At 49.7% G+C, this 26,444-nt stretch overlaps 2 protein-coding genes across 8 annotated transcripts in view; both read left to right on the top strand.

Annotated features, from left to right (window-relative positions):
* The window catches only part of HPCA (hippocalcin), a 226,769-nt gene that overhangs the window by 141,366 nt on the left and 58,959 nt on the right, over positions 1 to 26,444 (top strand). The gene's annotated exons all lie outside the window — the stretch shown is intronic.
* On the top strand, positions 273 to 26,444 carry AZIN2 (antizyme inhibitor 2). Of its 7 annotated transcripts, none has more exons than XM_045584894.1 (11): positions 274 to 416; positions 1,132 to 1,252; positions 1,979 to 2,218; positions 3,776 to 3,949; positions 11,624 to 11,796; positions 12,692 to 12,826; positions 13,441 to 13,606; positions 16,064 to 16,226; positions 17,467 to 17,582; positions 23,470 to 23,684; positions 25,961 to 26,444. In XM_045584894.1, the coding sequence occupies exons 3-11, from the start codon at positions 2,114 to 2,116 to the stop codon at positions 26,097 to 26,099; spliced, it is 1,386 nt and encodes a 461-aa protein (XP_045440850.1). In that variant the 5' UTR covers positions 274 to 416; positions 1,132 to 1,252; positions 1,979 to 2,113; the 3' UTR covers positions 26,100 to 26,444. The 7 variants fall into 7 exon arrangements, with proteins under 7 accessions (XP_045440852.1, XP_045440854.1, XP_045440850.1 ...); XM_045584895.1 differs by having other exon boundaries at positions 276 to 416; positions 17,470 to 17,582; XM_036445267.2 differs by lacking the exon at positions 274 to 416 and adding an exon at positions 880 to 1,032 and having other exon boundaries at positions 17,470 to 17,582.

Below are 26,444 nucleotides of genomic sequence, written 5' to 3'. Positions count from 1 at the left end.
ACTCCGTAAGAAGTGTAACCAAACAAGAAGTGTAAAACGACGACGATGAGAGGAATCTCACCCTGTGGGAACCAGAGCCAAAGGACGGAGGAGTCCCCGCTGATGTGTGTTATGACTCCCATTGTTCCTCCACGCTAGGGAACTCCGAGGAGGCTCCACCGGGGAGCGGCCTACTGGACTCAGGTGACTGAGCAGGTGTTTTGCAGGCACAGAAGAGAAGAAATGCTTTGAGTGGGGAAGTCAGAGAACACTTACCTCAGGAGACACATTTCACATGCGAGTTGATAGGCGTGAGCCCCATCCAGAGGATGAAATGGAGGGAGAGATCGCCCTGAGCTGAGACCATCACAAGAAGGCTCTCTGAAGAAATGTTGGCTGGGTTCGAGTTGGAGGTGTCAGAGAAGATGCTGGAAGAGGTCATTAAATAAAAAACGGTTTTTATTAGAAAAGTAATACAAGATGACTTTTGACCTGGACTGCGAGGGAGGAGCCAGACAGGGCCGAGGAGGAGGTTGTCACCGAAAAGTCTTCTCAGGAGCAAAGAAGAACTCTCCTGGCGTCCTGCCTATTCTCTAAGACCCAAGATCCGGGAACTAAGAGTCCCCCCGCGTGGACGTGGGGAATTCTGTGGTGGTGACGCTGCAGCTCCGATTTCCAGGGGCGGGGTGGCCGCGTACCGGGGACCCGCCGCCGGGAAGACCGAGGCTCGGCTCCGCGGAGCCCTCTGGCGGAGCTGAATGCTCTATGTCAGAATTGACCAATGGGATGACGGCACGCGGTTGCCAGGGCGACCGCGGGGCGGCGCGCGGAGGCGGGGCCTGGGCGGCGGGGGCGGGGCCGGGGCGGGGCTTATATAAGCAGGCCTCGGGGGAGGAAGGCGGAGCGTGGGGTCGGTGGCTGCTGGGCGGGCGGGGCGCAGGCCGCGGGGCCGGATCCGGGGGGGAGCGAGCGAGCGGAGGCGCGGAGGCGCGGAGGACCCGATTCACTCGCTGGGGAGATCTATGGGCCGAAGCCGTGTAAATGCGTTTTAAGGCGAGTGCGGGGCGCGGCTCCGGGAGCCTCGGGGAGCGGGCACCCTCGGCTCCAGCCTCCGGTGCTGATGTACCCCTGGCCCCTCTTGCCTCCTTTCAGCAGGGGCCTCGGCTCCGCAACTGCCACTCCTCCTCGGGGTGTTGCACAAGTTTCGAGGTCACCGGCGACCCCCCCTAGCAGTGCGCCTGGCTCTGGCCCCTGTGAAGGAGGACGGGGCGTGGTAAGGGTGTATGTGGGCGCGCGCGCGTGTGTATGTATGAGTGTGTGTGTGTGTGTGTGTGTGTGTGTGTGTGTGTGAATGGGGGTCGGGGCGGGACCTCGGCCCTGCACTGGGGAGGGCTCCCCGGGAAGGACCCTCAGCCCTCGGTACTCGCCCCTGGAGCCCGCAAGGCGCCCCCATGCACGCTTCGAATCCTAGCGCCCCAAGTCCAGCTGCCCCCCTTTAAAAATGTAGAAGCCGAGGCTCTGAGAGGGGATGGGGCGTCCCCAAGGTCACTCGGCGGAGCGTGGACTCGAACTCCAGCTCCGGTCTGGGGCTGGCGCAGCCCTCGGTCCGCAGCCTCTTAGGTGGGCGTGGTCAGGGCCGGACTGGAGACGGCATCCCGGACACTCGGCTCTCCTGCTCCCTTACTCTCTTTTCTTTTTAAACTAAAACCCCAATTCCAGAGCTGGAAAGAATCTCCAAAACAATACATCCATTATGGATGAGGAAACTGAGGCTCGGAGAGGCATCTAGGCCTATAGTGCCTCGTCCCAGCCCAGGATTTGCTATTGTATCTACCCTTCTCAGTGGAGCAGGCTCCCCAAGCTTGTGCTCGGGGCGTGGCGGGGTGTGACAGGCCTGGGGAAGGGAGGGGGTCAGCGGAGGCCAGACCCCCGCCCCATCGCCCCATCGCCCCATCGCCCCATCGCCCCCAGGCCAGCAGCACCCTCCTTCTCCCCGCAGTGTGTTGCATACTTTCTAAGGCGGCAGCGGCAGCGGCAGCGGAGGCAGAGGCAGCGGCGGCGGCTCCATCCAGCCCATCGGCTCCTCCTTCTCCTCTTCCTCCTCTTCCTCCTCCTCCTCCTCCTTCTCCTCGGCATGGCAGGCTACCTGAGTGAAACGGACTTTGTGATGGTGGAGGAGGGCTTCAGCACCCGAGACCTGCTGGAGGAGCTCACTATGGGGACCTCTCAGGCCTCCACGGTGAGGGGCTGCGGGTGGGGGTGGAGCTGGCTCCTGGTGCAGGCCCAGCCGCCTCCCCTGAAAGGACTTTTTCTTCCCCTTGCTATTCACACCTTGCTCATTGCAAGAGCCAGACCCCTTTTATCCCCAGTTCCTGGCCCTTGCCCCAACCTGCCCCTCCTGTTCCTGCCTTGAAGTCAGCACCATCACCTACCCAGCCCCTAGATCTAGGTCAGAAAGCTAGGAGGCCCTTCTTCTCCCCATGCCCTCCCCCACCCCCCAATCTAGGCATCACCAAGCTCTGTGAGTTCAGCCTCCTTAAAATACCCTCCAGTGTGCTCCTCCTAAACTCTTTGTAGCTCAGATTTCATCTATCTCAAGGCCCCAGCTTCTTTCCTGCCTCATCTCCCCCCCCTCCCCCGCACACACACACTTTATCACAGCCCTGCTCAAAATCAGAACTCTTTGGCTCTTCCCAGGTGCCTATAGGATCAAGTCCGAACCCCTCTGCCTTCACAGCCCCATGTCCGGCTTCTCCCTGGGTATATATATCATGCTCCCTCAGAGCTGCACTCCTCTGCCCTGTGCCCCAAGGATGCCATGTGCCCTGTTATCACCCCTTTGCCCAGGACACTCGTCCCCCGCCCTCTCTGTCTCTTACCTATTTCCACTCAGACCTCCTTCCTCACCAGCATCACCTTCTCCTGATTGCCCAGGCAGATGGTCTATATTCTCTCTCCGTGGCCCCCACAGCATTGCATAGAAACTTCCATCCCAGCACGTACTGATGCCCTTGTCATTGCATAGGGATGTGTTCTCTCCCGGACCCAAATCCCTTCGGGGCTAGAGCCCTTTCTGGTCACCTCTGTCCCTCCGCATAAGGCCCCGCACCAGCTTAAAAAAATGGGTGTTAAAAAAAAAAAGTATTGCGTAAAGGGAAACAGTCTCAGCGAAGGTTTCAGCAATGCGGTCTCCCCCATAGCCTTCAGCAGCTCTGTGGTAAGCAGCTGTCCACAGGCATGGGCTGCAGTGGCAGCGGCACTACCACAAGCCGCTGTGTGAGAAGCGATGGGCTGTGGGCCATAGCTCTGGCCTTCAAGGAATTTCTCTCTTTCTGGGGAAGACAGGTGCACACATAGTTGTGATATCTCGGAAGCAAGTGCAAAGTGCAGCGGGAGCTTAAAAGCAGAGCTGCCTTTTTTGGTGGGGGAGGTAGTGTCCCAGGTGAAGCTGGAAGGAAGATTAGGAATTTTGGAGGCACAAGTGGGGGTGGGGTATTCCACGTGGAGGGCCTGGTGGGAACCGGGGCTCAGAGATGGGAAAATAAATAATTGAGTCTGCAGCCCAGAGTGTGTGCTGCAGGGAGGGGAGGGGGAAGGGCTGGGTCACAGATCTTTGAACGCCAGGCCGGGGAGTTTGCCTTCTGTCCTGTAGACTTGGGGAGCCCCTAGAAAACGTAGAGCAGGGAGCTTTGTGGCTGCAGCCAAATCCGGGGGCAGATCCTTGGGAAGACCAAGGGATGGCATGCACAAGGCGGGAGCTGGCTGGGGTCTCACGTTCCCCCATCTTGTTGTGCAGGGTGAGGTCACTGCCTTCTTCGTGGCCGACCTGGGTGCGGTAGTGAGGAAGCACTTCTGCTTTCTGAAGTGCCTGCCTAGAGTCCGGCCCTTTTACGCTGTCAAGTGCAACAGCAGCCTGGGTGTGCTGAAGGTCCTGGCTGAGCTGGGGCTGGGCTTCAGCTGTGCCAACAAGGTGAGCGCCTGCCCCCACCAGCACACTGACCCTCACTGCCTACCAGGCACATGCGTGGCTGGGCCGCCCTGGGTGGGCCCTGGGGAGGCAGGAGTGACCTCTGGGAAGGGCCCTCTGGGGAGGGCCACTCCCTTGGAAGAGGCGGGAAGGGATAAGGGAGGGAGAAACAAGCATGGAATTTGCCAGCATTGAAGTTCCAAATTAGAATCTTGTGCGTCCCTGGGGTAGTCGGTTTGCCTTTTTAAATGGAGTCTTTCAAACTTGTTGGCATAGAACTATACATGGTAATCTTTTAATTAAAACAAAACAAAAAACATCCTCTTATTGTTGGGTTTCTTTTATTTTTTCTTTTATAATCTGAATAATATGGCACTACATTTTCTTAATCCTTTTAGAGTTTTGTTATTGTTGCCAATTCTGTTGCCTTTCTCATTTTATGAATGCTGTTGTCTTAATTCTCTTTTGCTCAGTTTGGATTTATTTTGGTTATTTGTTGTTATTCTGTATTCTCTGAACTCCTACAATGTGCTAGTCACTGTGCTAGGTAGGGTTGACTTTGGAGCGTTGAGTAAGACAGACTCTGCTGTCCTTGACTTGAAGGCTTAACTTACCTATTTCCATTCTGTTCTTACTTGAGAAATTTTAAGCTATAACCTTGCCTCAGAGTACAGCTTTGAATGTATTTATTTACTCAGCAGACATTTATTAAGCACCTCCTGTGGCGCCAAGTAGTATTCTATTCTAGATGGGGATTTAGCAAGCGAACAAAACAAATGAAACAACAACAAAAGGCCCTTTCTTCATGAAGCTTGCTTTCTAAAATAAGTTAAATAAGTTAACCAATGAAAATTGATAGTAGTTTCAAAGGTAAACCCTATGGAGAAAATTAAAATGGGAAAGGGAAGTAGGAAATATTGGATGAGAATATAGCATGTTTAGATAGTTTGGCCAGAGAAAGCTTTGCTGAAATTTGAATACAGCCCTGAAGGAAGCAAACTATCAAGCCAGGTGGGTACTTAGAAGAAGGGAATTACATGCAGAAGCAAGTGCAAAAGCCCTGAGGTGCTTTGGCTTGTGCTATTGTCACACCTGTTGCTTTGTGTAATAGTCAGAAATGGTTGAGGGGAACCCCTTTTTATGACCCACGTTAAGCCCCTGAAAGGCAGCAACATGATGGGGTGTTGTGAGGAGAGTTTTAGAAAGGGTTTGGGGGAGAAAGGAGAAGAGCTAGCCTTGGGTAAGATGGCAGGACTTGGTGGGCTCCAGGGGGAGACAGTGTGAACCAGGCTGGGACTGTCAGAACAAGTAGGGTAACCTTTATCAGAGACTGGTGTTAATTGGTAGATGAGTTTTTCCCTCTTGTCACTGCAAAGCCCCCTTGCATTAGCTCTTGCTCTACGCACCCGGTGTTGTGCATGTGTTCCGTAAAGCCCTGGAGGGGCGTAGGGAGAGGGATTGCCATTTTGCACTTGAGGACGCTGGGACCAGCTCTAATAGCTTGCTAGCAGTAGAGCCAGGATTTCCACTGAACACCAACAGCAAGGAGGAAGGGGATCTTTTCTGCCCCCTGGGTCCAGGGGTGAAGAACAGGACCGAACCTCACTGACTACAGTCCTCTGCTTCTGGACACCAAGCGCTGGGGGACCCTTGGCCCTCTGGCCCCAGGGCCTGGCCTCCGAGGGGAGTGAGGGCTTAGAAAGACCTTGAAGTCAGTGGGGACTTTAAAAGCTTCCACCATTTGCTGAGTGCTCCCGTGGTGCCAGGAGCATTGCCAAGCGTTTTCTGTTCATGATCTCATTTTATTCTCGCCACAATCCTGGGAGGCAGTTATTATTGTCCTGATTGTGACTGCGGTCCTGTGAGGAGGCATTTAGTGTATATGCACAGAGGTAGAGTGACTCACTGGTCAGTGGCTGCTTGTGTATAGCAAGGGGGTCTCTGATTCTATAGCCGCTGTATTTCCCAAGATCCTAGGGAGAGGATGGTTGAGCTGGGACAAGGCTAGTGACAGATGATAACTGGAGCGCGGGAAGAGGCCAAGACCCCTCCTGGTGGGGGATCACGCAGACCTTTGGGTGCATTTACTGAGAGGTGACGATGGGACGCCCAACTTGCTATGGAAGTCCAAGGCTGCCCTCTTCTGGTCAGCCACAGCTGGTGGCCACACAACACACTGACTGAAGGCTTGGTGGTGAACTGGGGCTGGGAGCACAAACCCACATTAAAGGGCTCCAGGGTCAAGGGCACAGGCCTTGCCTTGCACGGAGCTCTATCAGCCCACCTTCCCAAAGACCTTATGTCCTCTCTCCTGACCCCATCTCTTGCCTTCTCTTGCTATCTCCCTCAGCATGCTTCCATCTTAACAAGTCTTTTCTGGACACATGGTTCCCCACCCTCATCCCTTGCTCCTTCTTCAAGGCCAAAACGAGTTGTCTACACTCGTGTGTCTGCACTTGTCACTTTTCTTAGCACCCACTCCTTATGCCATTGCTTCTGACATCCACTCTCACTACTCCAAGGAAACTCCTCTTACCAACGTCCCCAGGATGCAGTGAGAACTTTATTTTAAATCTTCGCATTCAATTATTCAAATAATATATGTATTCACACACACACACACACACACATACACACACACGCACACGCACATACACACACAGGATATCAGCATTATGTCTCTAGAGTTAATTGCCTTCATGAGTTTGAGTTTGGTAGGTAGTATTTAAATGTGACCTATAAAAAATGCACACCATACCTTGTGATGTTGCAATGAAATATAAAAGATGGTCATGTATGTACTGTTCAGCAATAGCTTTCAACTCAGCAAGTTTTGAGTCCATGTTGATGCATTTAGACCTTGTTGGGGACACTCCTGGGTCCTCGAATTATTTGGCTCCTCAACAACATTCAGTGCAGGGACTTTTTGTAGGTTTGTTTTTAGGTAAGGACACTTAACCTGCGACCTATCATACTCTTGACACTCTTTTAGGTCCAGTGTGTTAACTAGGCACAATGCTGTTGGCAGGCCTCTGGATCTTACTCATCTCGCAAACTGAAATCTGATGCCGTGGAGTGGCCACTCCCCATTTAATGACAAGTCTTTTAAAACATATTCAATAATAGTAGGTACTCCTGCTTTTAAAGACTTGGGAAGACTATCAGATGAAAGCGAATGCTGCTCTGCCCCTGCCCCACCCTCACGGGGTGCCTCCCTCAGGGACACGGCCTTCCACACAGACAGAAGTTGTGGGGCAGGCTTTGTGTGGACAGGAATGGCATTATAATCTCTGTATTGTCTTCACCTCTCTACAGGTCCTGGGCTCCAGCTTTTCCTCATCTTCTGTTGCTCTTCTTTTCTTAAAAACATGTTTATTGATTTCAGAGAGGAAGGGAGAGAGAAAGAACAATGATGAGAGAGAATATTGATTGGCTGCTTCCTGCATGCCCCCGACTGGGGATCAAACTTGAAACCTGGGCGTGGGTTCTGACCAGGAATCGAACTGTGACCTCTTATTTCATAGACCAATGCTCAACCATTGAGCCACACAGGCCAGGCCGCTCTCTCAATGGGAGAGTTCCTCTGGGTTCCATCTCAGGCTCCCTTCTCTTATAAACTCTGCCTCTGCTTAGGGAATTTCATCTCCTCCCATGGCTTTCAATGCCATCAATACACTACCACCTCCCTCGTTTTGATCTCCTCTCCAGATCTATCTGCTCAGCTCCTGGCTTGATAATGACACAGGAGGCCTGGAATCCGGTGTGTTCAAAGACACTCACAATCTTCCTTCGAGAGAGGTCCCCTGGTCTGCCGGGCAAGGAATTCCCCTCAGACACCCTCACCCTGTGTCCCCACGTGTAACCCACCCCCCAGCCTGCCAGCCCTGCTTCCAGAACACAGCCCCCCCCGCCCCCCCCCCGCCTTTCTGGGGCTGACTCTGCTCCTTCTGCCAGGGTGATTGGGACCAGTCTGCCCACAGCCCCCTCGGGCCCTTCAGGGGAATAGATTTAGAGCTTGCCGTTAAAATGCAAATCTGAGAACATCATTTCCCTTCCTGAAACCCTTCAACCTGTTTCCCATCACTCACGAATCCACATGAATCCACATCAGCCTTCTTGGTTTCCTCATTGGCTCTGCCCACCTCCCTCCAACCTCATCTTCCCCCCGGTGTGCACCCTGCCCCGGCCACTGCCCGTGCTCCTGTCTCAGGCTGAGCACCTGTGGCCTCGGAGCCGCTGCACAGGCACCTCCTCTGCCGGAAGCCGCCTTTCCTCCCTCTGGTCTTGGCCTGAGAGGCCTCCTGTGGGTCTCAGCTTACATTTCTGACGCTCGGAAAGACCGTCCTCCCCAACACCCGGTCTTCCCACTTACATTCTCTCTAGCATCCTGTACTTTTTCTTCATGGCTCTTATCCGTTTGCAGTTCCACTATTCAGTGTCCATTCATCCCTACCTGTCCCCCCCTCCAGAGGCCCGTCTGCCTTCCTTACCGCTTCTTTTCATGGCACCTAGCCTGGGCCTGTGCTCACAGAGCCCCAGGACACTTGTCAGCTCCGGTGGGAGGCTGAATTCTCCATGGTACTCTGGGTAAGAGCTGGTGTGACAGTTCTGGGTTAGAATTCCAGCCGTGCTGCTTATGAACTGTGTTACTTTGGATAAGTGACTTAATCTCTCTAAGCCTCTGTTTCCTATCTCATAAGATTAGTATAAAGATTAAATAAGAACATAAATAAAATATTTGATGCAGTGGCCGGCATACGGCTATGTTTACCTTTTTAAAAAGTTATTGTAAAATTATAGTTGACAATATTATATATAGTTTCAGGTGTATGACACAGTGATTAGACATTTATATACCTTACGGAGTGTTAACCACAAGTCTAGTAACCATCTGTCACCTTCCATAGTTATTACAATTTTATTGTATTCTGTGTGCTGTACAGTACATTCCCATACCGTACGTATTTTTTTAATCCTCACCTGAGGATATGTTTATTGATTTTAGAGAGAGAAAGGGAGAGAAAAAGAGAGAGAGAGAGAGAGAGAGAGAGAGAGAGAGAGAGAGAGAGACATTGATTGGTTGCCTTCTGTATGTACCCCAATAGGGGATGGGACCCGCAGCCTAGTTATGTGCCCTGACCAAGAATCAAACCTGAAACCTGCCAAAACCGGTTTTGCTCAGTGGATAGAGCATTGGTCTGAGGACTGAAAGGTCCCAGGTTCGATTCCGGTCGGGGGCATGTACATTGGTTGCGGGCACATCCCCAGTGGGGAGTGTGCAGGAGGCAGCTAATCGATGCTTCTCTCCCATCGATGTTTTCTAGCTATCTATCCTTCTCCCTTCCTCTCTGTAAAAAATCAATAAAATATATTTAAAAAAATAAATAAATAAAAAACCTGAAACCTTTGGCGTATGGGATGATGCTTCAACAAACTGAGCCACCTGGCCAGGGTAGCTTATGTATTTTATAACTGGAAATATGTACCTATTTTTCCACTTCACCCTTTTTAATTTTTATTTTTTTGCCCTCCCCCCCATTTCCCTTTCCCCCTGGTAACCATAAGTTTATTTTCTATGAGTCCTTTTTTGGTTATCTTTTTTTTAATTTTGTTTTTTAGATTCCACACAGAAGTGAAATCATATACAGTGTTTGCCTTTCTCTGTCAGATTTATTTTATTTAGCATAATATGTTCTAAGTCCATCAATTGTGCTGCAAATGGCAAGATTTCATTCTTTTTTATGGCTGGGTAATAATATTCCATTGTATAGCTATGGAATATTACATCTTAGCTATTGCAAATAATGCTACAGCAAAAATATCTTTTTTAAAATATATTTTTTATTGATTTCAGAGAGAAGGGAGAGGGAGAGAGAGATTGAAACATCAATGATGAGAGAAAATCATTGATTGGCTGCCCCCTGCATGCCCCCTACTGGAGATTGAGCCCACAACCCAAGCATGTGCCCTTGACTGGAATCGAACCCGGGACCCTTTAGTCCACAGGCCTATGCTCTATTCATTGAGCCAAGCTGGATAGGGCTGCATATATCTTTTTGAATTACTGTTTTTTATTTCTTCAGATAAATACCAAGAAGTGGGATTGCTGGATCGTATGGTGGTTCTCTTTTTAATTTTTGAGAAACCTCCATATTGTTTTCCATAGTGATGGCACCAATTCACAGCAGTGCGTGAGGGCTCCTTTTTCTCTGCACCTTGCTTCTTGTTTCTTTTTGATGATAGCCATTCTGACAGGTGTGAGGTGATGTCTTATTGTGGTTTTGATTTGTATATCTCTATGATGACAATGATGCTTACTATTTAGATATTTATAATCAAAGCTTCTCCCTCTCACCTCATGGGGTGAAGTGGGGAATAAAGCAGCTTCAGAGCCACTCAGACCCAGGCTCTTTGGGAGCGAGCTGTCCAGCTCTGGACTCGGACCTGTGTGTCCTGGCTGTGTCACCATAGGCGGCGGGTGGACCGCTCTGGCGTCTGTAAAATGTGACCAATGAGTAATCCATAGGACAGTTATGGGCACCACTCGAGACGATGCACATAAATACCTTGTGCTGAAAAGGCACTAAATTAAAATTAGAGTCTTATGACAAACCCAGGGTGTTTAAAAACGGCCTCTGTCTCCTCCCATGTTTCCAAACGGACTTCCTCTCAGCTTCCTTCCCTTCACCATGGAGAGAGTCAGACCTCAGTTTGAAAGTTGGTTCTGCCACTGACTTGCTACATGGCCTCTCTGAGCATCGTTTCCTTCTCTGTTGAATGGAGCTGATACCCATCTGATGGGGTTACCGTAGGAGTCAATAAAACAGAGATCCTGCAGTGAGGGCCGGCACGCAGTGGGAGGTGGGCCCAGTGCAGCCCAGTGCTGAGTTGTGAAGTTGTGTTGGATCCCAGCCTCGCCCATTCACTTATGCATTGTCTGCGGCTGCAGTGGCAGTGGGGTAATTGTGACAGAAACTGAGTGGCAGGAGCCCGAACCATTTGCTCTCTGGCCCTTTGTAGAAAAAGTCTGCATCTTACTGGGCGCCTGCGTGTGGTAGGCGCTTGGTGATCATGGTTGCTGTCATTGTCCTCATCATTGTGTCATGAATGCAACCATCAGGCAGAGCAGTGTTCTGTAAAGGCAAGGAAGAGGGGGCCCCTAGGGGAGAGGGGCTATCCACACAGCAGGCCAGTGCCAACGACTCCAGATGCTGTGAACTTCCTTATACATCAACCAATATCCTCTAAGCATTTAAACCTGCCAGGAAAACGTGTCAGAGTCTCTTGTCAGGGCCACTGGGAGTCCACATGGTGCCTTTGTGTGAATTAGGAAATGTGCTCCTCCCTGAAGGCACTCAGTTGTTAGAATAATGCACTGCCTTTGTTAGAAGGAGATGCGTTCTGCCTGGAGGCTGTAATAAACATACAAATCTGCCACGTGTTCTCTGTGAATGGGCCCCCTCGGACTGTGCAGGCATCACCTGCACAGCCCGGCCTGTCACAGCGGAGAGCCAGCGGGAGTCCTGGTGGTTAATACCTGCTGTTGAACAGCGAGGCCCACTTCTTAGGGATCTCTGCATGCGTAGCTGTGATTCTGCCCCTCACCTGTGTCTCCTTGGCTTCTGTGGGCCCCGCAGGCCCTGGTGCCTCCTCACCACCACCTTTGGGGCCCCACAGGCAGAGATGGAGTTGGTCCAGCATATTGGCGTCCCTGCCGGTAAGATCATCTTCGCCAATCCCTGTAAGCAAATTGCACAGATCAAGTATGCTGCCAAGTATGGGATCCAGCTGCTGAGCTTTGACAACGAGATGGAGCTGGCGAAGGTGGAGAAGAACCACTCCAGTGCCAAGTAAGCTGAGAGCCACGCGTGCGGGAGGCGGAGGGGCGGGAGGAGTGGAGCTGGAGCCGAGGACCCTGCCCTGGCCCCAGCCACGGCCCCAGGGGATGGGGGCAGGTGCCCTTGGACGGGACCTCGGACAAAGGCAGCCATAACTGATTACAGCCATAGTGTGATGGAGGTCAAAGTCAAGGCTGAGATGGGGTGATTGGGAAAGGTTCATGAAGGAGGTGACGTTTCAGCTGGGCTTTGAGTAGTGAATCGAACTGTGTAAGCAAATGCATGGAGGTCAGAGGTAGCATGGGGTCTTTGAGGGACAAGCAGAAATTTAGTGTGGACATACCATGTGCGAGGGGTGAGGGAGACGGTGAATGATGCTGGCCACGGGGCAGGGACCGGTGCACATGGGCTCTGCCAGGGGTCAGCACTGGACGGTTTGCTCAGGCTCAGGCTCCCACATGGTCACTTGTACCCTGGGATTCCATGGAGGGGCCTCGGGGTGAAGGTGGTGGGCCACTCTGGTTCCCCCACAGCAGCTTCCATTTTGTCTGTTACACACAACATCGGGGTTCTTCGTAAGCCTGTGTCTGAGAAATAGGATGGTTTTCCTCCTTCAAGAGAAGCTGGAAAGGCCCGGCTGGCGAGGTGGCTGATTTGGAGGAAGTTGGAACTACGGGAGAGAACTGGAGAGGTCACGACCAGGGCAGGGGCTGCGGGGAAGGGCCTAGGGGATGGAATGGACAGGACTCGGAGGCCCACTGGCTGTGCAGGGAGAGGAAGGGGTCGGAGGCCTGTGGGGTTGGAGGGCTCTGAGCCGCAGGGGTTCACACCCCTTGAAGAAGAAGAAGAAGAAGTGGCTGGGGTGGGGGAGGCGGGCCCACGCGGCAGAGGCGCTGTCTCCCCTCAGGATGCTGCTGTGCATCGCCACCGATGACTCCCACTCCCAGAGCTGCCTCAGCCTCAAGTTTGGAGCTTTGCTGAACTCCTGCAGGCACCTGCTTCAGAACGCCAAGAAGAGCCACGTCGAGGTGGTGGGAGTGAGGTGAGCACCTGGAAGCCCCCACACCAGGCCCGCTGCCTCTTCCCCAGGAATTCATTCTCTCGGAGACCTCCAAGGAGGACCTGTCCCCGGGCATGGGATTCTGCCTTTTGGGAGTTTCCTCTCTTTGTAAAGAAGGTTGGCATGCCCCAACCTCACACTCCCCAGGAGGAACCTGGCTTTTTATGAGTTTTACCAGCCTGTAGGCCACGTCTTTTCAATGACTTAACATCACAGCTTTCATTTATTCTGCACTTAGGACATCCCAGGCCCCGTGCATTATACCCTTATGGGGTCTTCTCCCCACTTGACAGATGGGGAAGCTAAAGCCTGGGCAGGCCACACCGCTGACCGAGGGGTGCATCAAGTCTGGGGGACTTGTCCCAGAAGGCTCAGTCCTAGGGGCAGAATGGAGGGGTGGCAGGGGCACCAGGTGCCAAGCTTCCCACCCACCCCTCACTTGCCCCATGGCCCTCAGCAACCCATTTAACCTCTTAGGCCCTCAGACACCACACCTGTCAAATGGGCACCATGTCTGGTGTGCCTTTCCTGGCTGGGGCTGAGGTCCTGACGCCTGGGGCCCTGCGTGTAAGCCGAGGCCTTTCCTCCTCTCCCAGCTTTCATGTTGGCAGCTGCTGTCCCGACCCTGAGGCCTATGCTCAGTTCATCGCAGACGCCCGGATTGTGTTTGAAATGGGCGCCGAGCTGGGCCACAGGATGCACATCCTGGACCTTGGTGGTGGCTTCCCTGGAGTGGAGGGTGCCAAAGTGAGATTCGAAGAGGTAATCCTGGGGAGGAAGGGTCACATTGGGCTCTGTGCGACGGGGGTGACGGGCAGTTATAATGCTGATAGGGAGTCCATAGTCCACTGTGAGCTGATCCTATGTGTTAAGTCCTGTGCTTGGTGCTTTACCTGGATCTTATAATGAACCTTGTGCTACCTCTGAGCAAATGCGGCTTATACAAGTTATGTCACTTCCTGAGTCAACAGTAGACTCAGACCGTGCACATGTTCGAAGCTCAACCAGGCCATATTTGCATAAGTCATAAAGCTTTTTGAGTGTCTGGGCTGATGTGAAATCAAACGAGAGGGCAGGAAAAGGAAAGCAAACCTGTCAACCTTCCCATCTGTGAGATGAAATCCAGAAAAATGTGTCGCTCAATCCCCACTCCAACCACTAGGGGTCGCCTCTCCTCAGCAGTAAGAGCTTCACTGGGGAATATCCACATCTAGGACTGACCCTAGGAAAATAATGTGCTACAGACACAAAGAATTAGCCTCACAGATGAACATTGCACCATTGTATGTCACAGAATTCCACGGGACCTCCCTGGTCCACCTAACACTCAGGAAAGGTTAAATTATGAAACATTCTTATGATGTTTACATTTACATCCACAGTCTATTACCGTATTTTCGGGCGTATAAGACGACCCCCTAATTTTACAGTTAAAACATAGGTTTAGGCCTATATTCGCTGTGTAAGACTACCCCCACTTCAAAGAAAAGACTTACTTTGCCGTCAAGATCTGCAGGTAATTTTTGTGCAATTTTGGTCTTTTGCCCCCGATTTTCGGTTGACTTTTTTTCGTTTCAAAAGTCTTCTTATATGCTGAAAAATACGGTAAGTAAAACAGGTTATAAAAAACATCCTATATAACAAAGAGGTAATATGCAAATTGACCATCACTCCAACACACAAGATGGCCACTCCCACGTGGACATAAGATGGCTGCCACAAGATGGCCAGCAGGGGAGGGCAGTTGTGGGCAAATCAGGCATGCAGGGGAGGACAGTTGGGAGTGACCCAGGTCTGTAGGGGAGGGCAGTTAGGGGGGACCAGGCTGGCAAGGGAGGGCAATTAGGGGCAATCAGGCCAGCAGGGGAGCAATTAGGCGTCCATCAGGCTGGCACAGGAGTGGTTAGGGAATAATCAGGCTGGCAGGCAGAAGTGATTAGGGGCAATCAGGCAGGCAGACAGGTGAGTGTTTGGGAACCGGCAGTCCTGGATTGTGAGAAAAATGTTCGACTGCCCGTTTAGGCCCAATCCCACTGGGGTCCCAGATTAGAGAGGGTGCAGGCTGGGCTGAGGGACAAACCCCCCCATGCATGAATTTTGTGCTCTGGGCTTCTAATATGCATATAACCCTGTCTTAAAAAATAGTGTTTGTATAAAAAAAAAGAATTAGAGCTACTCCAAAAATTTAATGATTAGGCTAATCTGGATAACAGAATGTTGTTTTTAGAAAAGAACTTTAAATTCAATATTATTATGCATTAGTTTCAGGTGTACAGCATAGTGGTTAGATAATCATATACTTTATAAAATGTTCCCCCCAATATTTCCACCTGGCGCCATACATAGTTATTACAATATTATTGACTATATTCCCTATGCTGTACTTGATATCTCTGTGACTATTTTGTAACTACCAATCTGTACTTAATCCCTTCACTTTTTTACCCAGTTCCCCTCTGGCAACCATCAGTCTGTTCTCTGTGTCTATGACTCTGTTCAATTTTGTTTGTTCCTTTATTTTGTTCTTTAGATTCCATATATTAGTGAAACCATATGGTAGTTGTCTTTCTCTGACAGACTTATTTCACTTCGCACAATACCCTCTAGATCCATCCATGCTGAAATTAGGGGTGATTTTTACCTTTTTTTGTGTGTGTGTCATTTAACAAATTGGTGATTTATGAAAGAAAATTCACACCAGGGCTTCTGGAATCTGAGTACCACGTGTTACTTTAAGAGTGCCTCTTCCCCTGTGGAGGCATTGAGAAGGCTGATTTACACAAGTGTGAGGGGCCTTACCCAGCTCGGTCTCCCGCCTACCTTCTTGGCCAGCTGTTCAAGGTTACCAGCTGGGGCCTTAGCAGCTGCCAAGTCCCTCTTTCTGAAATCAAAGAAGTTTTCAAGAAATAGAATTGGGCCCTAGCCAGTTGGGCTCAGTGGATAACCTTCAGCCTGCAGACTGAAAGGTCCTGGGTTCAATTCTGGTCAAGGGCACATACCCAGGCTGTGGGCTCAATTCCCCAGTAGGGGGCGTGCAGGAGGCAGTTGATCAATGATTCTCTCTCATCATTGATGTTTCTCTATCTCTCTCCTCCCTCCCTCCCTCTCTGAAATCAATAAAAATATATTTAAAAAAATAGACTTGGAGCTGTAGCAAGTTTTCAGCATAAACCCCACTTTCAAACATGTAGTTGTCCACCCCCATTCTCCTACCACCAGATTGCTTCTGTAATCAACTCAGCCTTGGACCTGTACTTCCCGGAGGGCTGTGGCGTGGATATCCTTGCCAAGCTGGGACGCTACTACGTGACCTCAGCCTTCACCTTGGCAGTCAGCATCATCGCCAAGAAGGAGGTTCTTCTGGACCAGCCTGGCAGGGAAGGTAGGTGCCAGGCAGCCAGCAGAGCCTCATTCTTCCCTGGAGCTAAGGACTGGCTAGCTGAGCAGGGTCTGATTTTAGGGAGCAGGGGAATCTAGAGACTGGATTCTTGATTGTAGGAAAACTTACAATCAAGTCACCTCACTCCCAAGACACTCAATCAAGTCACCTCACTCCCAAGACACTCATGTAGCATCTTTTATCCTATGCATGCTCATATTTTATGAAGATTAAGATCAAAACAACCTTAGGTAAAATAGATATTTTACTAACTGTATTGTACAGATGAGGAAATTGAGACTCGAAGAAAATATAAGTGAATTGCTTAAAGCCAGTAAGAGGGAAAGCCTGCATTTGGTCCCATGTTTGTCTCCTCTTCTGAGTACCGGCACTCACTCACCCAACTGCATCTCTTACTTAATGAAAATCATGAACGACAACTTATATTTGCCCAAGCTCACTTTACAGAGGACAGATGTAGGCAAGGAGAGGTTGAGTCACTAGCCTAAGGTCCCACAGCTGCTAGGGGGAGTGCTGATATTCAAGTCCAGGTTGGGCTAACTCAAGATGTCTCTGCCCACACCGCTAACATCAGTGCTATTCCCTGCACTTCCTGATAGATCAGCCCTCTCAGCAGCCCCACAAGAGAATCCATATGGAGAGGTGGTGGGCTTCAGGTAGAATGGTGTGATAGTGTGTGCGTGTGCGTGCGTGCTTGCGTGTATGTGTGTGTGTGTGTGTGTGTGTGTGTGTGTGTGAGATAGAGGGGGGGGAGAGAAAGAGAGAGAGAGAGAGAGAGAGAGAGAGAGAGAGAGAGAGAGAGAGAGAGAGAGAGAGAGATTCTCCTGGCCTCCTTTATAGATTTTTTGGGGAAATTGTCCTATCTAGTCCCACCAGGAGACCTGGCTTCTCATTCCAAATTCATGTGTCGCCCCAGTTGTGTGCCTCTGAGCTAGTGGCTTAATCTCTTGGGGTCTTGAGTTTGTCTGGCCTGCTCTTCTGCCTTTGCTGGGGCATCAAGGTCTGTTGCAGACAAGGCATGCATCTCAGGCAGTGCTGCTCAGCCAGAAGGTGAATGTTTCCAACAAGACCGTGAACCTCATGTCATACACAGCAGGAGGCAGGGGCAGCCCTTTCATTACCATAGCCATCATCCTTGTGGAGCCCACCAGTGTGCCAACTCCCTACTCGCCCCCCCCCCCCACCTTGCTGCTTGCCCTGCCCCTGACCTCTCCCTTCCCTGCAGAGGAGACTGGTTCTGTCCCCAAGACCATCGTGTACCAACTGGATGAGGGCATCTATGGAATCTTCAACTCTGTCCTGTTTGACAACACCTGCCCTACCCCTGTCCTGCAGAAGGTGAGCCACTGGGGCCTGTTTTCAGTTGTGTGGATGTGTTTAAATAACATTTCTGTGTGTGTTATCTAATTTTTAAAAGTGAAGCATAGTCATCGTAGAAAATAAACAAGGATGAAGAAGGTTATCACCCATAAACCCTCCCCATAGATTTATTTTCAGTCTTTAAAAAAAATGTATTATATTTTGCCCCATGAGGTTGGGGTCATATTGTTTTGTAACCTGCTTTCCCCCATTTAATAAGGGGGTGAGTGAGTAGCTCTTTCCATGCTATTAACAGCATGCTTTTTGACGACTGCGGAATATTTTAACCCATCTGACTTTAGTGGTTGGCCGTTGGTTTCCTGTTTTTGAGCACTGTGAGTGTATCTTGACACCTATCTCTGATCATTGCTCTGGGAAAATTCCTAGAAGTAAAAAGAAACAGCTCCTCTCTAATGAGTGTTCCCATGTTAACACGAGAACAGGAATTTGCAAAACATTCTCCTGGCCTGTGAACCAGCCCCGGCCTCCCACAGCTTCCTGGGCATCTTCAAAGGGAAAGAAAGGCAGTCACACCCTGGTATGTTCACATTTCCAGGCCTCTGTTTGTGTGGTCCTGCTTCTGGGAGGAAAATAGAAAGCCTAACCAGCACCTACACCACCACGAGCTTTCAATGTGTGTGTGTGTGTTTCTTTTTCTCTCCATTTTGTTTAGTTTTTCAAGGCCCGGTCACATGTCAGCTCCTGTGGGGCAGGTAGAGGGGGCCTCCTTTGACTTAGTCGGTCCTCATCCTATAGTTGTGTTGTTAAATGTGGTTATGTCTGCCTGTCTCAGTAAGCTGCCCTGATGTGCCCAGGAATTTAGTTTTATACTGTGATGCACTAGCACTGCCTGCATTCTTGTGGGATCCTACATCCTATTGTCCCCAGAAAGAATCAATTATTTTGGATAAACACCCAGAAGTGGGACTTCTGGATTATCTGGTAGTTCTATATTTATTTATCCTCACCCAAGGATATTTTTCCATTGATTTTTTTTAAGGAAAAGTGGAAGAGAGAGGGAAAGACAGAGAGAAACATCGGTGTGAAACACATTGATTGGTTGCCTCTTGCATGGGCCTTGACAAGGGCCTGGGCCAGGGAGGAGCCTGCAGCCAAGGTATGTGCCCTTGGCCAGAATTGAACCTTTGGTCTGCAGGTCCATGCTCTATCCACTGAGCCTAACTGGCCAGGACAGTTCTCTTTTTCATTTTTTGTGAAATCTCCATACTGGTTTCCACAGTGACTGCACCAGTTTGTGTTCTCACCAGGGTTCAATTCTCCTCAACCTTGCCGACACATGTTGTCTTTTTGATAATAGCCATCCTAACAGCTATGAGTGAGGTGATATCTCAATATGGTTTCATTTGCATTTCTCTTTTGATTACTGGCACTGAGCATCTTTTCACATACCTGTTGACCATTCATAAAATATTCATATTTTGTTTTTTACTTTACAAAAAGGATGTTGGATTTTTTAAAAACACTTAACATCCAGTTTCCTCAATACTGCCGTATGTCTCTAAAGTTCTTCACTTGACCACTGTGTAACACTCTGTCAGTGAATATGTACAACTTTTGCACCCACTCTCCTCTCCAGGCATCTGGATTGTGTCCAGGTGTTAGTGACTGTGCTTACTGTCACTATGAATATTCTTGGTCCCTGTGATGCATGAGCAGAAGAGGGTGGAACCACTGAACACAGGGCATACAGATGTTCAGTTTCATGAGACAGTGCGAGACTGTTCCCCAAAGTGGTTGTACTAATTGACAATCCTACCAGCAGTGTGTTAGAGAGTGGGAGGGTCTAAATTTTCACCACACCACCACCATCATTAGCATCTAATTTGTGGGGTTAAAAACAGGCTCACTTATGGTTAGGTTAGGCTATGAGGAGCAGATCCCAAATTACATGATTTGAACAAGATATAAAGGCTCCTTTCACTCCAATCTAAATATCAGTTGCAGACAATTCAGAGCTGGTACCATGGTTTCATAGTCACGTGGAGCCATATGGCTTCCAGTTGTACCTACTTCTAGGTATTGCCCTTATCTTGGTTGGTACAAATGGAAGCTCCAGACATTTAGAAAAGAAGGTGAAGTCCATGTGCCAGTTGTCTTTTAAGGAAATTTCCTGAAAGTAGCCCCACAGTGCTTAGGATTTTATCCTGTGGCCATCACTACCTGGAAGGAAAGTTGGCCTTTATTCTAGGTGGTCATGTGCCCAGCAAAAACTGAAGGTTGAGATTACTGCAATAGGCAATTAGCAGCCTCTGCCACAAATAAGATAGAATAAAACACTGGATAGCAATAGAATGTAAGTTGGGAGATAAAGTGACTAGGTTGGTATTCTAAGATTTTGAATTATTTGAGTGAAAGGTAAAGATATCGATTAATTTTTTACTTGAAGTTAGGCATGCTTGTTAAAATGTGAATGTCTAGAGTAACCATTAAAATAATAGAAATCTTAATATATAAAAACCCTGGGCAGTAACGTCCAGCAATGTCGGAGGCTCCACCAACCGGAAGTCAGTCCTGCATCTGCTGCAGGCGCGATACCCCAAAACTGACTGCTGTCGGGGCTGCAAACCAGGGCCAGAGAGAAGCCTAAAGAGAGAAGCAGGGACTGATCTGTTGCCTCTGTGGCAGTTTTTGATCAGGACTTTCCTCTCTCTCTCCCAGTCTGGCCAGCAGCCGTATCTCTCTCCAGGCCTCCATGGGGACTGCTGATCAGCCCACCTTTCTAATCAGGCCTCATTGATAGGCCCAGAGATACTGACTGGAATAGAAACTGACCAATCAGAACCAAATCTGGGTGAAGTGTGAGGAACCAATGACTGCCTAAGAGGCAGAGCTTTTGATGCTGACTGGCATAGAAACTGACCAATCAGAACCAAATCTGGGTCAACTGTAAGGAGCCAATGGTTTCCTAGGAGGTGGAGCTTTTGACGCTGACTGGCATAGAAACTGACCAATCAGAACCAAATTGGCCAGCAGAGGAGGGCCGTTGGGGGCGAGATCAGACTGGCAGGGGAGGGCAGTTAGGAGTGATCAGGAAGGCAGGCAGAGGGGTTAGGGACAATCAGGCTGGCAGACAGAGGCAGTTAGGGGTGATCAGGCTGGCAAGGGAGGGCAGTTGGGGACAACCAGGCTTGCAGGGAAGAGCAGTTGGTAGTGAGATCAGACCAGCAGGGGAGGGCAGTTAGGAGTGATCAGGAAGGCAGGTAGAGGTGTTAGGAGCAATTAGGCAGGCAGAGGCGGTTAGGAGTGATCAGGCAGGTAGGCAGGTGAGCGTTTAGGAGCTAGCAGTCCCAGATTGCAAAAGAGATGTCCGACTACTGGCAGTGGGACATCCTCCAAGGGGTTCCCAAATGGGAGAGAGTACAGGCTGGGCTGAGGGAACCACCCTTCTGTGCACGAATTTTATGCACTGGGCCACTAGTATATAATTTCTAACATTGGGAGTAATTAAAATAGTTTAGTTTGGACACCAACTTTAAAAAATAGACCAGCAAAATGCAGTTAAGAGCACAGGAAAGAACCACACATGTGGAAAGTGTTGACAAGGCTCACAAGGAAGGTCATTGGGTACTGTGTAATATGTGATGCCAGAACATCTGATTGTCCATATGCAAAAAATGAAATTAGACCTCTATCTCACACCATACATGAAAACTCCAGAAACCAATGTAGGCACAGTGAAGGATATCTTAAAAATAAAAAAGGAAAAGACTGTCTACATTAAAATGAAAAGCTTCTGTTCATCTGTTAGCAAAAGCAAAGAGGCGATCACAAACTGGGGGAAAATACTGAAACGTGTATATAACTGATAAGGGCTTAGTATACAGAATATATGAAGGATTTTTAAATAAGAAATACAAATAAATAAGAACCTTAAGGAAAAAACAATGTGAACTAGAAAGCAATAGAAATATGGACAAAAGACCAACAGGCAATTAAGAAAAAGGAAACCAAATGCAAAATGAAAAGGTGCTCAACTTCGTTGGCAATTAAGGAAATGTAAGTTGAAGTGAAAACAAGGTACTATTTTATGCTGACTACATTAGAAAGAAGTTTAAAGCATGGCAGCATCAAGTCTTGGTGAGGACATGCAACAGCTAGCTAGGTGGGAGTTTGTAGGCATTATTCAGATAAACAAGCGTATACCTACCTTCCAACAATTCCTAGGTATATATTGTAAAGAGACTCTTGGCATATGTGTTTGAGGAGATAAATAAGAATGTTCACAGGAGCAATTTTTATAATATAAAACATTGGAAATCACCTTATGTTTATTGTCAGGGCAATACATAAATAAATTACAGTGTATTCCATATAATGAATTTTCTTTTTTAAAAAATATATTTTTATTGATTTCAGAGAGGGAGAGAGAGAGAGAGAGACAGAAACATCAATGATGAGAGGGAATCATTGATTGGCTGCCTCCTGCACGTTAAACTGAGCCTGCAACCCAGGCATGTGATCCTGATCGGAATCGAACCCAGGACCCTCCAGTCCGCAGACCACTACCCACTAAGCCAAACCAGCCAGGGCCATATAATTAATTTTCTATGCAACATACTGCAAATTGCATTAGTTGGAATCTTGAGTGTGTAAGTTTCAACAACAACAAAAAAGCAAGTTGTAGAGATTACACTCTATAATTCCATTTACATATACTTCAAAAGTGTGGGAACTAAATACTACCTTGTTTAAGATTAAGTATGTTGCCAAAACCAATTTGGCTCAGTGGATAGAGCATCAGCCTGCGGACTGAAAGGTCCCGGGTTCGATTCTGGTCAAGGGCATGTACCTTGGTTGCGGGCACATCCCCAGCAGTGGGGTGTGCAAGAGGCAGCTGATTGATGATTCTTTCTCATCGATGTTTCCAACTCTCTATCTCTCTCTCTTCCTCTCTGTAAAAAATCAATAAAATTAAAAAAAAGATTAATTATGTTTTTGGAAAATTAAGTAAAACAAGAGAATTCCCTAGCCAGTTTGGCTCAGTGGATAGAGTGTCAACCTGCGGACTAAAGTGTCTCAGTTTCAATTCCGGTCAAGGGCACATGCCCAGGTTTTGGGCTCAGTCCCCAGTGGGGAGTGTGCAGGAGGCGGCCAATCAATGATTCTCTCTCATCACTGATGTTTCTCTCTCTCTTTCTCTCTTCCTTACTAACTGAAATTAATAAAGAAAAAGTATATTTAAAAAGAGAATAATGAAAATAAAATTCAGGATAGTGGCTACCTCAGGAGGCATGTCATTGGTGTGGGCCACAGAGGAGTTTCAAACATACTGGAAATTTTTCTATATCTTACAGATGATACAAAATTCTTTTGTATGAATTAAATATTTATCAAAAAATTTTAAAATTCTCATCCAAGTACATTTTTTAAAATTGATTTTAAGAGAGAGGGAGAGGGAGAGAGGGAGAGAGGAAGAGAGAAATATCAATGTGAGAGAGAAACATCAATCAGTCCCTCCTCCTCCCCCCCATGTGTCCCAATTGGGGCCAGGCATTGAACATGCACCCTAGGCATGTGCCCTGACCAGAAATCAAACCCACAACCGTTCGGTGTAAAACGATGCTCCATCCAACTGAGCCACTCAGCCAGGACAGGTTAAGAATATTGCCCAAGGTCACACAACTAGCAAGTGTTGGAGCTTGGATTTAACCCCAGGCATTGTGGCTTCAGAGTCTTAAGAGGCAATGAGTGCAGAAAAGTGGGAGGGCCTAAGTGCCAGGCTAGGAGCCTCATCTGTGGTTGTCCTATTGGCTAGGGGAGCCACGGAGGCTTTTGAGGGAGGAGTGATAAGGCTGTGGACAGTATGCTGAGGAAAGCTGAATGTGATCATCCCTCTTCCCTGCAGAAACCTTCCACAGAGCAGCCCTTGTACAGCAGCAGCCTGTGGGGCCCGGAGGCTGATGGCTGTGACTGTGTGGCCGAGGGCCTGTGGCTGCCGCAACTACACGTAGGGGACTGGCTGGTCTTTGAGAACATGGGCGCCTACACTGTGGGCATGGGTTCCCTCTTCAGAGGGATCCCGACCTGCCGCATCACCTACGCCATGTCCAGGGTGGCCTGGTAAGGGGGCCCTGCTGGGAGAGGAGTGGGGAGGGGGAGAAAGAGTGGGCTAGGCAGAAGCAATGAGGGAAATCTTAGGTTTGGGACCCTGCTTCTGTGAAATCCAATTTGACAAGTAGCCCTTGGCTGTTGATTCCAAGTGAGGCCTGTGCTTGGCACCTGGCTGTGGCCATGAATGAGACTGAGCTTCCCTTGAGGAGGAGACGCAGAGAAGCAGACAGGACTCCTGATAAATTCTGAGCTGGGTAGAGAGGGCAGGCTATAGAAGCTTAGATTCCTCCCTGGGGCCCAGATCCACCTCCCCGAGGAAGGAAAGGTGAAGTAAAGCCAGGAGATGAGTGGGATTTGGGCAGCAAGAGGCAGGAGGGCAGGAGAGGGCTCTGAGAAGAGGAGTCAGGAAGGGAGCATTCTACACAAGGTTGGTCGTGGCTGGGGAGGGAGCAGGGCTGCATCTGAGAAGGGCCTTAAGAACTGAGAAGGGTTTTGAGCAGCAAGGGGGTAGCACGTACTGGCTTGAAGCAGGGGAGTGACACAGTCTGGTGTGGACTCTAGAAAGGCCACTCTAGCTACTGTGTGGATGAAGGGAGGCCAAGAGCATGTGTGCATAGACCTGATCAATCCAGTGGAAATAATGGCACTCACTTAGGAAATACTGGCACTCACTTAGCCTCCATCTTCCCATCTAAAAAGTGAGCCTAAAACTGGCCCTCCTTCCTCACCAAGCTTCGGGATCCAGTGAGCAAGATGGGAGGAAAGTTGTTAGTTGAACCCTTCTGTCAGGCTTTATGATTATTTCCTTTCAACCATACACAGCTCTGCGATGAGTGTTATCACAGATAGGTCAGTTGCTTGAGGTCACATAGCTGCTCAGCAGTGAAGAGCCCCTCTTTTGGAGTTGGTGAGATAGCTATGGATGGCAGGAGTATCCACTCTCTCCACTGAGTAAGTGCTTACTACTTGCTAGTGTGCTGCTGGGGCACAGGCACTAACTCCCTGCCCTGATGAAGCTGAAGGATGGCTCTGGCTGAAGGAGAGCTGTGGCTGAAGGGGTGCTATAGTTAAAGGGGTGCTGTAGCTGAAGCAAATATTGAATCCTTATCTTTATTGAGAAGTACATTGTGCTGTGCGATTCAGCAAAGTCTTTCCTGAGATTCAGTCACTGAAGCCGAGACCTGATGGCCGAGGAGGAGTTAGTAAGGGTTGATGATGCAGGTGGAAGCACAAGTACGTGCACAGGCCTGAGATGGGATGCTGTGGATGGCACCCAGGGGATGAGGATGGGCACAGTTGGAGAGGCCAGCTGGGACAGATCTCCTGGAGCCGGAGAGCAGATGGAAGCTGCTGGCAGCTCAAGAGCAGGGATTCACTCTTTGGGAAGATGGCCCTGGGCCAGCAATGTCTGGAGGAGGCCAGAGAAGACCTGGGAGACCGCGTTCCCGGCTAGAGATGGTGGTGGCGGTGTAATGGAGAGACCTGTGTGCTGTAAGGAGGCTCAGGAGCTGGGGTCAGCAGGATCACTGGGTGTGAGGATAAAATTCCCAATGAGTGGCTGTTCAGAGGGTGGAGGCCCATATCAACATGGGTAGGTAGGAGGAGAAACAGTTTGTGGGATTTTTTTGAATGGGGCAGGCGATAATTTTTTTTAAGTGCCAAGCCTGGAATATGAAGAATGTGGGAGAGACCTAGTTCTACCACCTTCTAGAGATGTAACCTCGGGCAGGTCACTTCTCTGTGTCTCAGTAAAATGGGGGTGACAATGCTGCTCTTACAATTAGATAACATAAGTAAACTGCCTGGCACAGTGGTCGGCAAATCGCGACTCGCGAGCCACATGCAGCTCTTTGGCCCCTTGAGTGTGGCTCTTCCACAAATACCATGTGTGGGCACGCATGTACAGTGCTACTGAAACTTCGTGGCCCATGCGCAGAAGTCAGTTTTCGGCCTGGGCGAGTCTATTTTGAAGCAGTGGCGTTAGAACACTCAAGGGGCCAAAGATCTGCACGTGGCTCGCGAGCCAAGGTTTGCCGACCACTGGCCTGGCACAATGTCTGCCACAGTGTGTTCAACAAATGTGGGTTCCTTTCCTTCTTGGGGGCGTTGGACTACAAGGGTAGGGGAGATGGTCAGCAGGCCTTCTCCTGACCTAGGCTGGGCTCTGGGGCTCAGTGAGACCCCTATACCCGATGGGGGCCAGGTCTTCTGGTGCAGGGCCATCAGGAACCCCCAGCCGGCAGGTCCCATGCTGGTGGCCTCCAGTGCCCCTCTCTCCCCCACAGGAAAGCAATGCGAGAGCAGCCGCTGCCTGCAGAACAGGATGAGGACGCCGAGGGCATGTGCAAGCCTCTGTCCTGCGGCTGGGAGATCACAGACACCTTGTGCGTGGGCCCCGTCTTCACCCCGGCGAGCATCATGTGAGCGGCCCCGTTCCCCCCGGAGAACCCCAGCGGGGCCACAGAGATGCCTCTGGGAGAGGTGGGGAAGGTGGCAAGCAGGGCACTGTCTGGCCAGGACTCTGGTGCTCGCTCTGCTGCCCACCCCCCCCCCCTCCACCCGTAGTGTTTCTGCCCTGTAAATAGGACCAGTCTTACACTCGCTGTAGTTCAAGTATGCAACATAAATCCTGTTCCTTCCAGCTGTGTCCGCCTCCTCTGCAGCGCCAAGGGGCTGGTCAGCCAGGTGTGGGGTGTTCTCAGGGTTTCCCCCTGGTCTCCTTCCCACTTTTGTAAATATGATGCAAATAAATATTTAGGTTTTTAAATA

This window comes from Pipistrellus kuhlii, unplaced genomic scaffold (genome assembly GCF_014108245.1).
Source record: "Pipistrellus kuhlii isolate mPipKuh1 unplaced genomic scaffold, mPipKuh1.p scaffold_m20_p_2, whole genome shotgun sequence".
Lineage (NCBI taxonomy): Eukaryota > Metazoa > Chordata > Mammalia > Chiroptera > Vespertilionidae > Pipistrellus > Pipistrellus kuhlii.
This window is presented reverse-complemented; position numbering and strand designations above follow the sequence as displayed.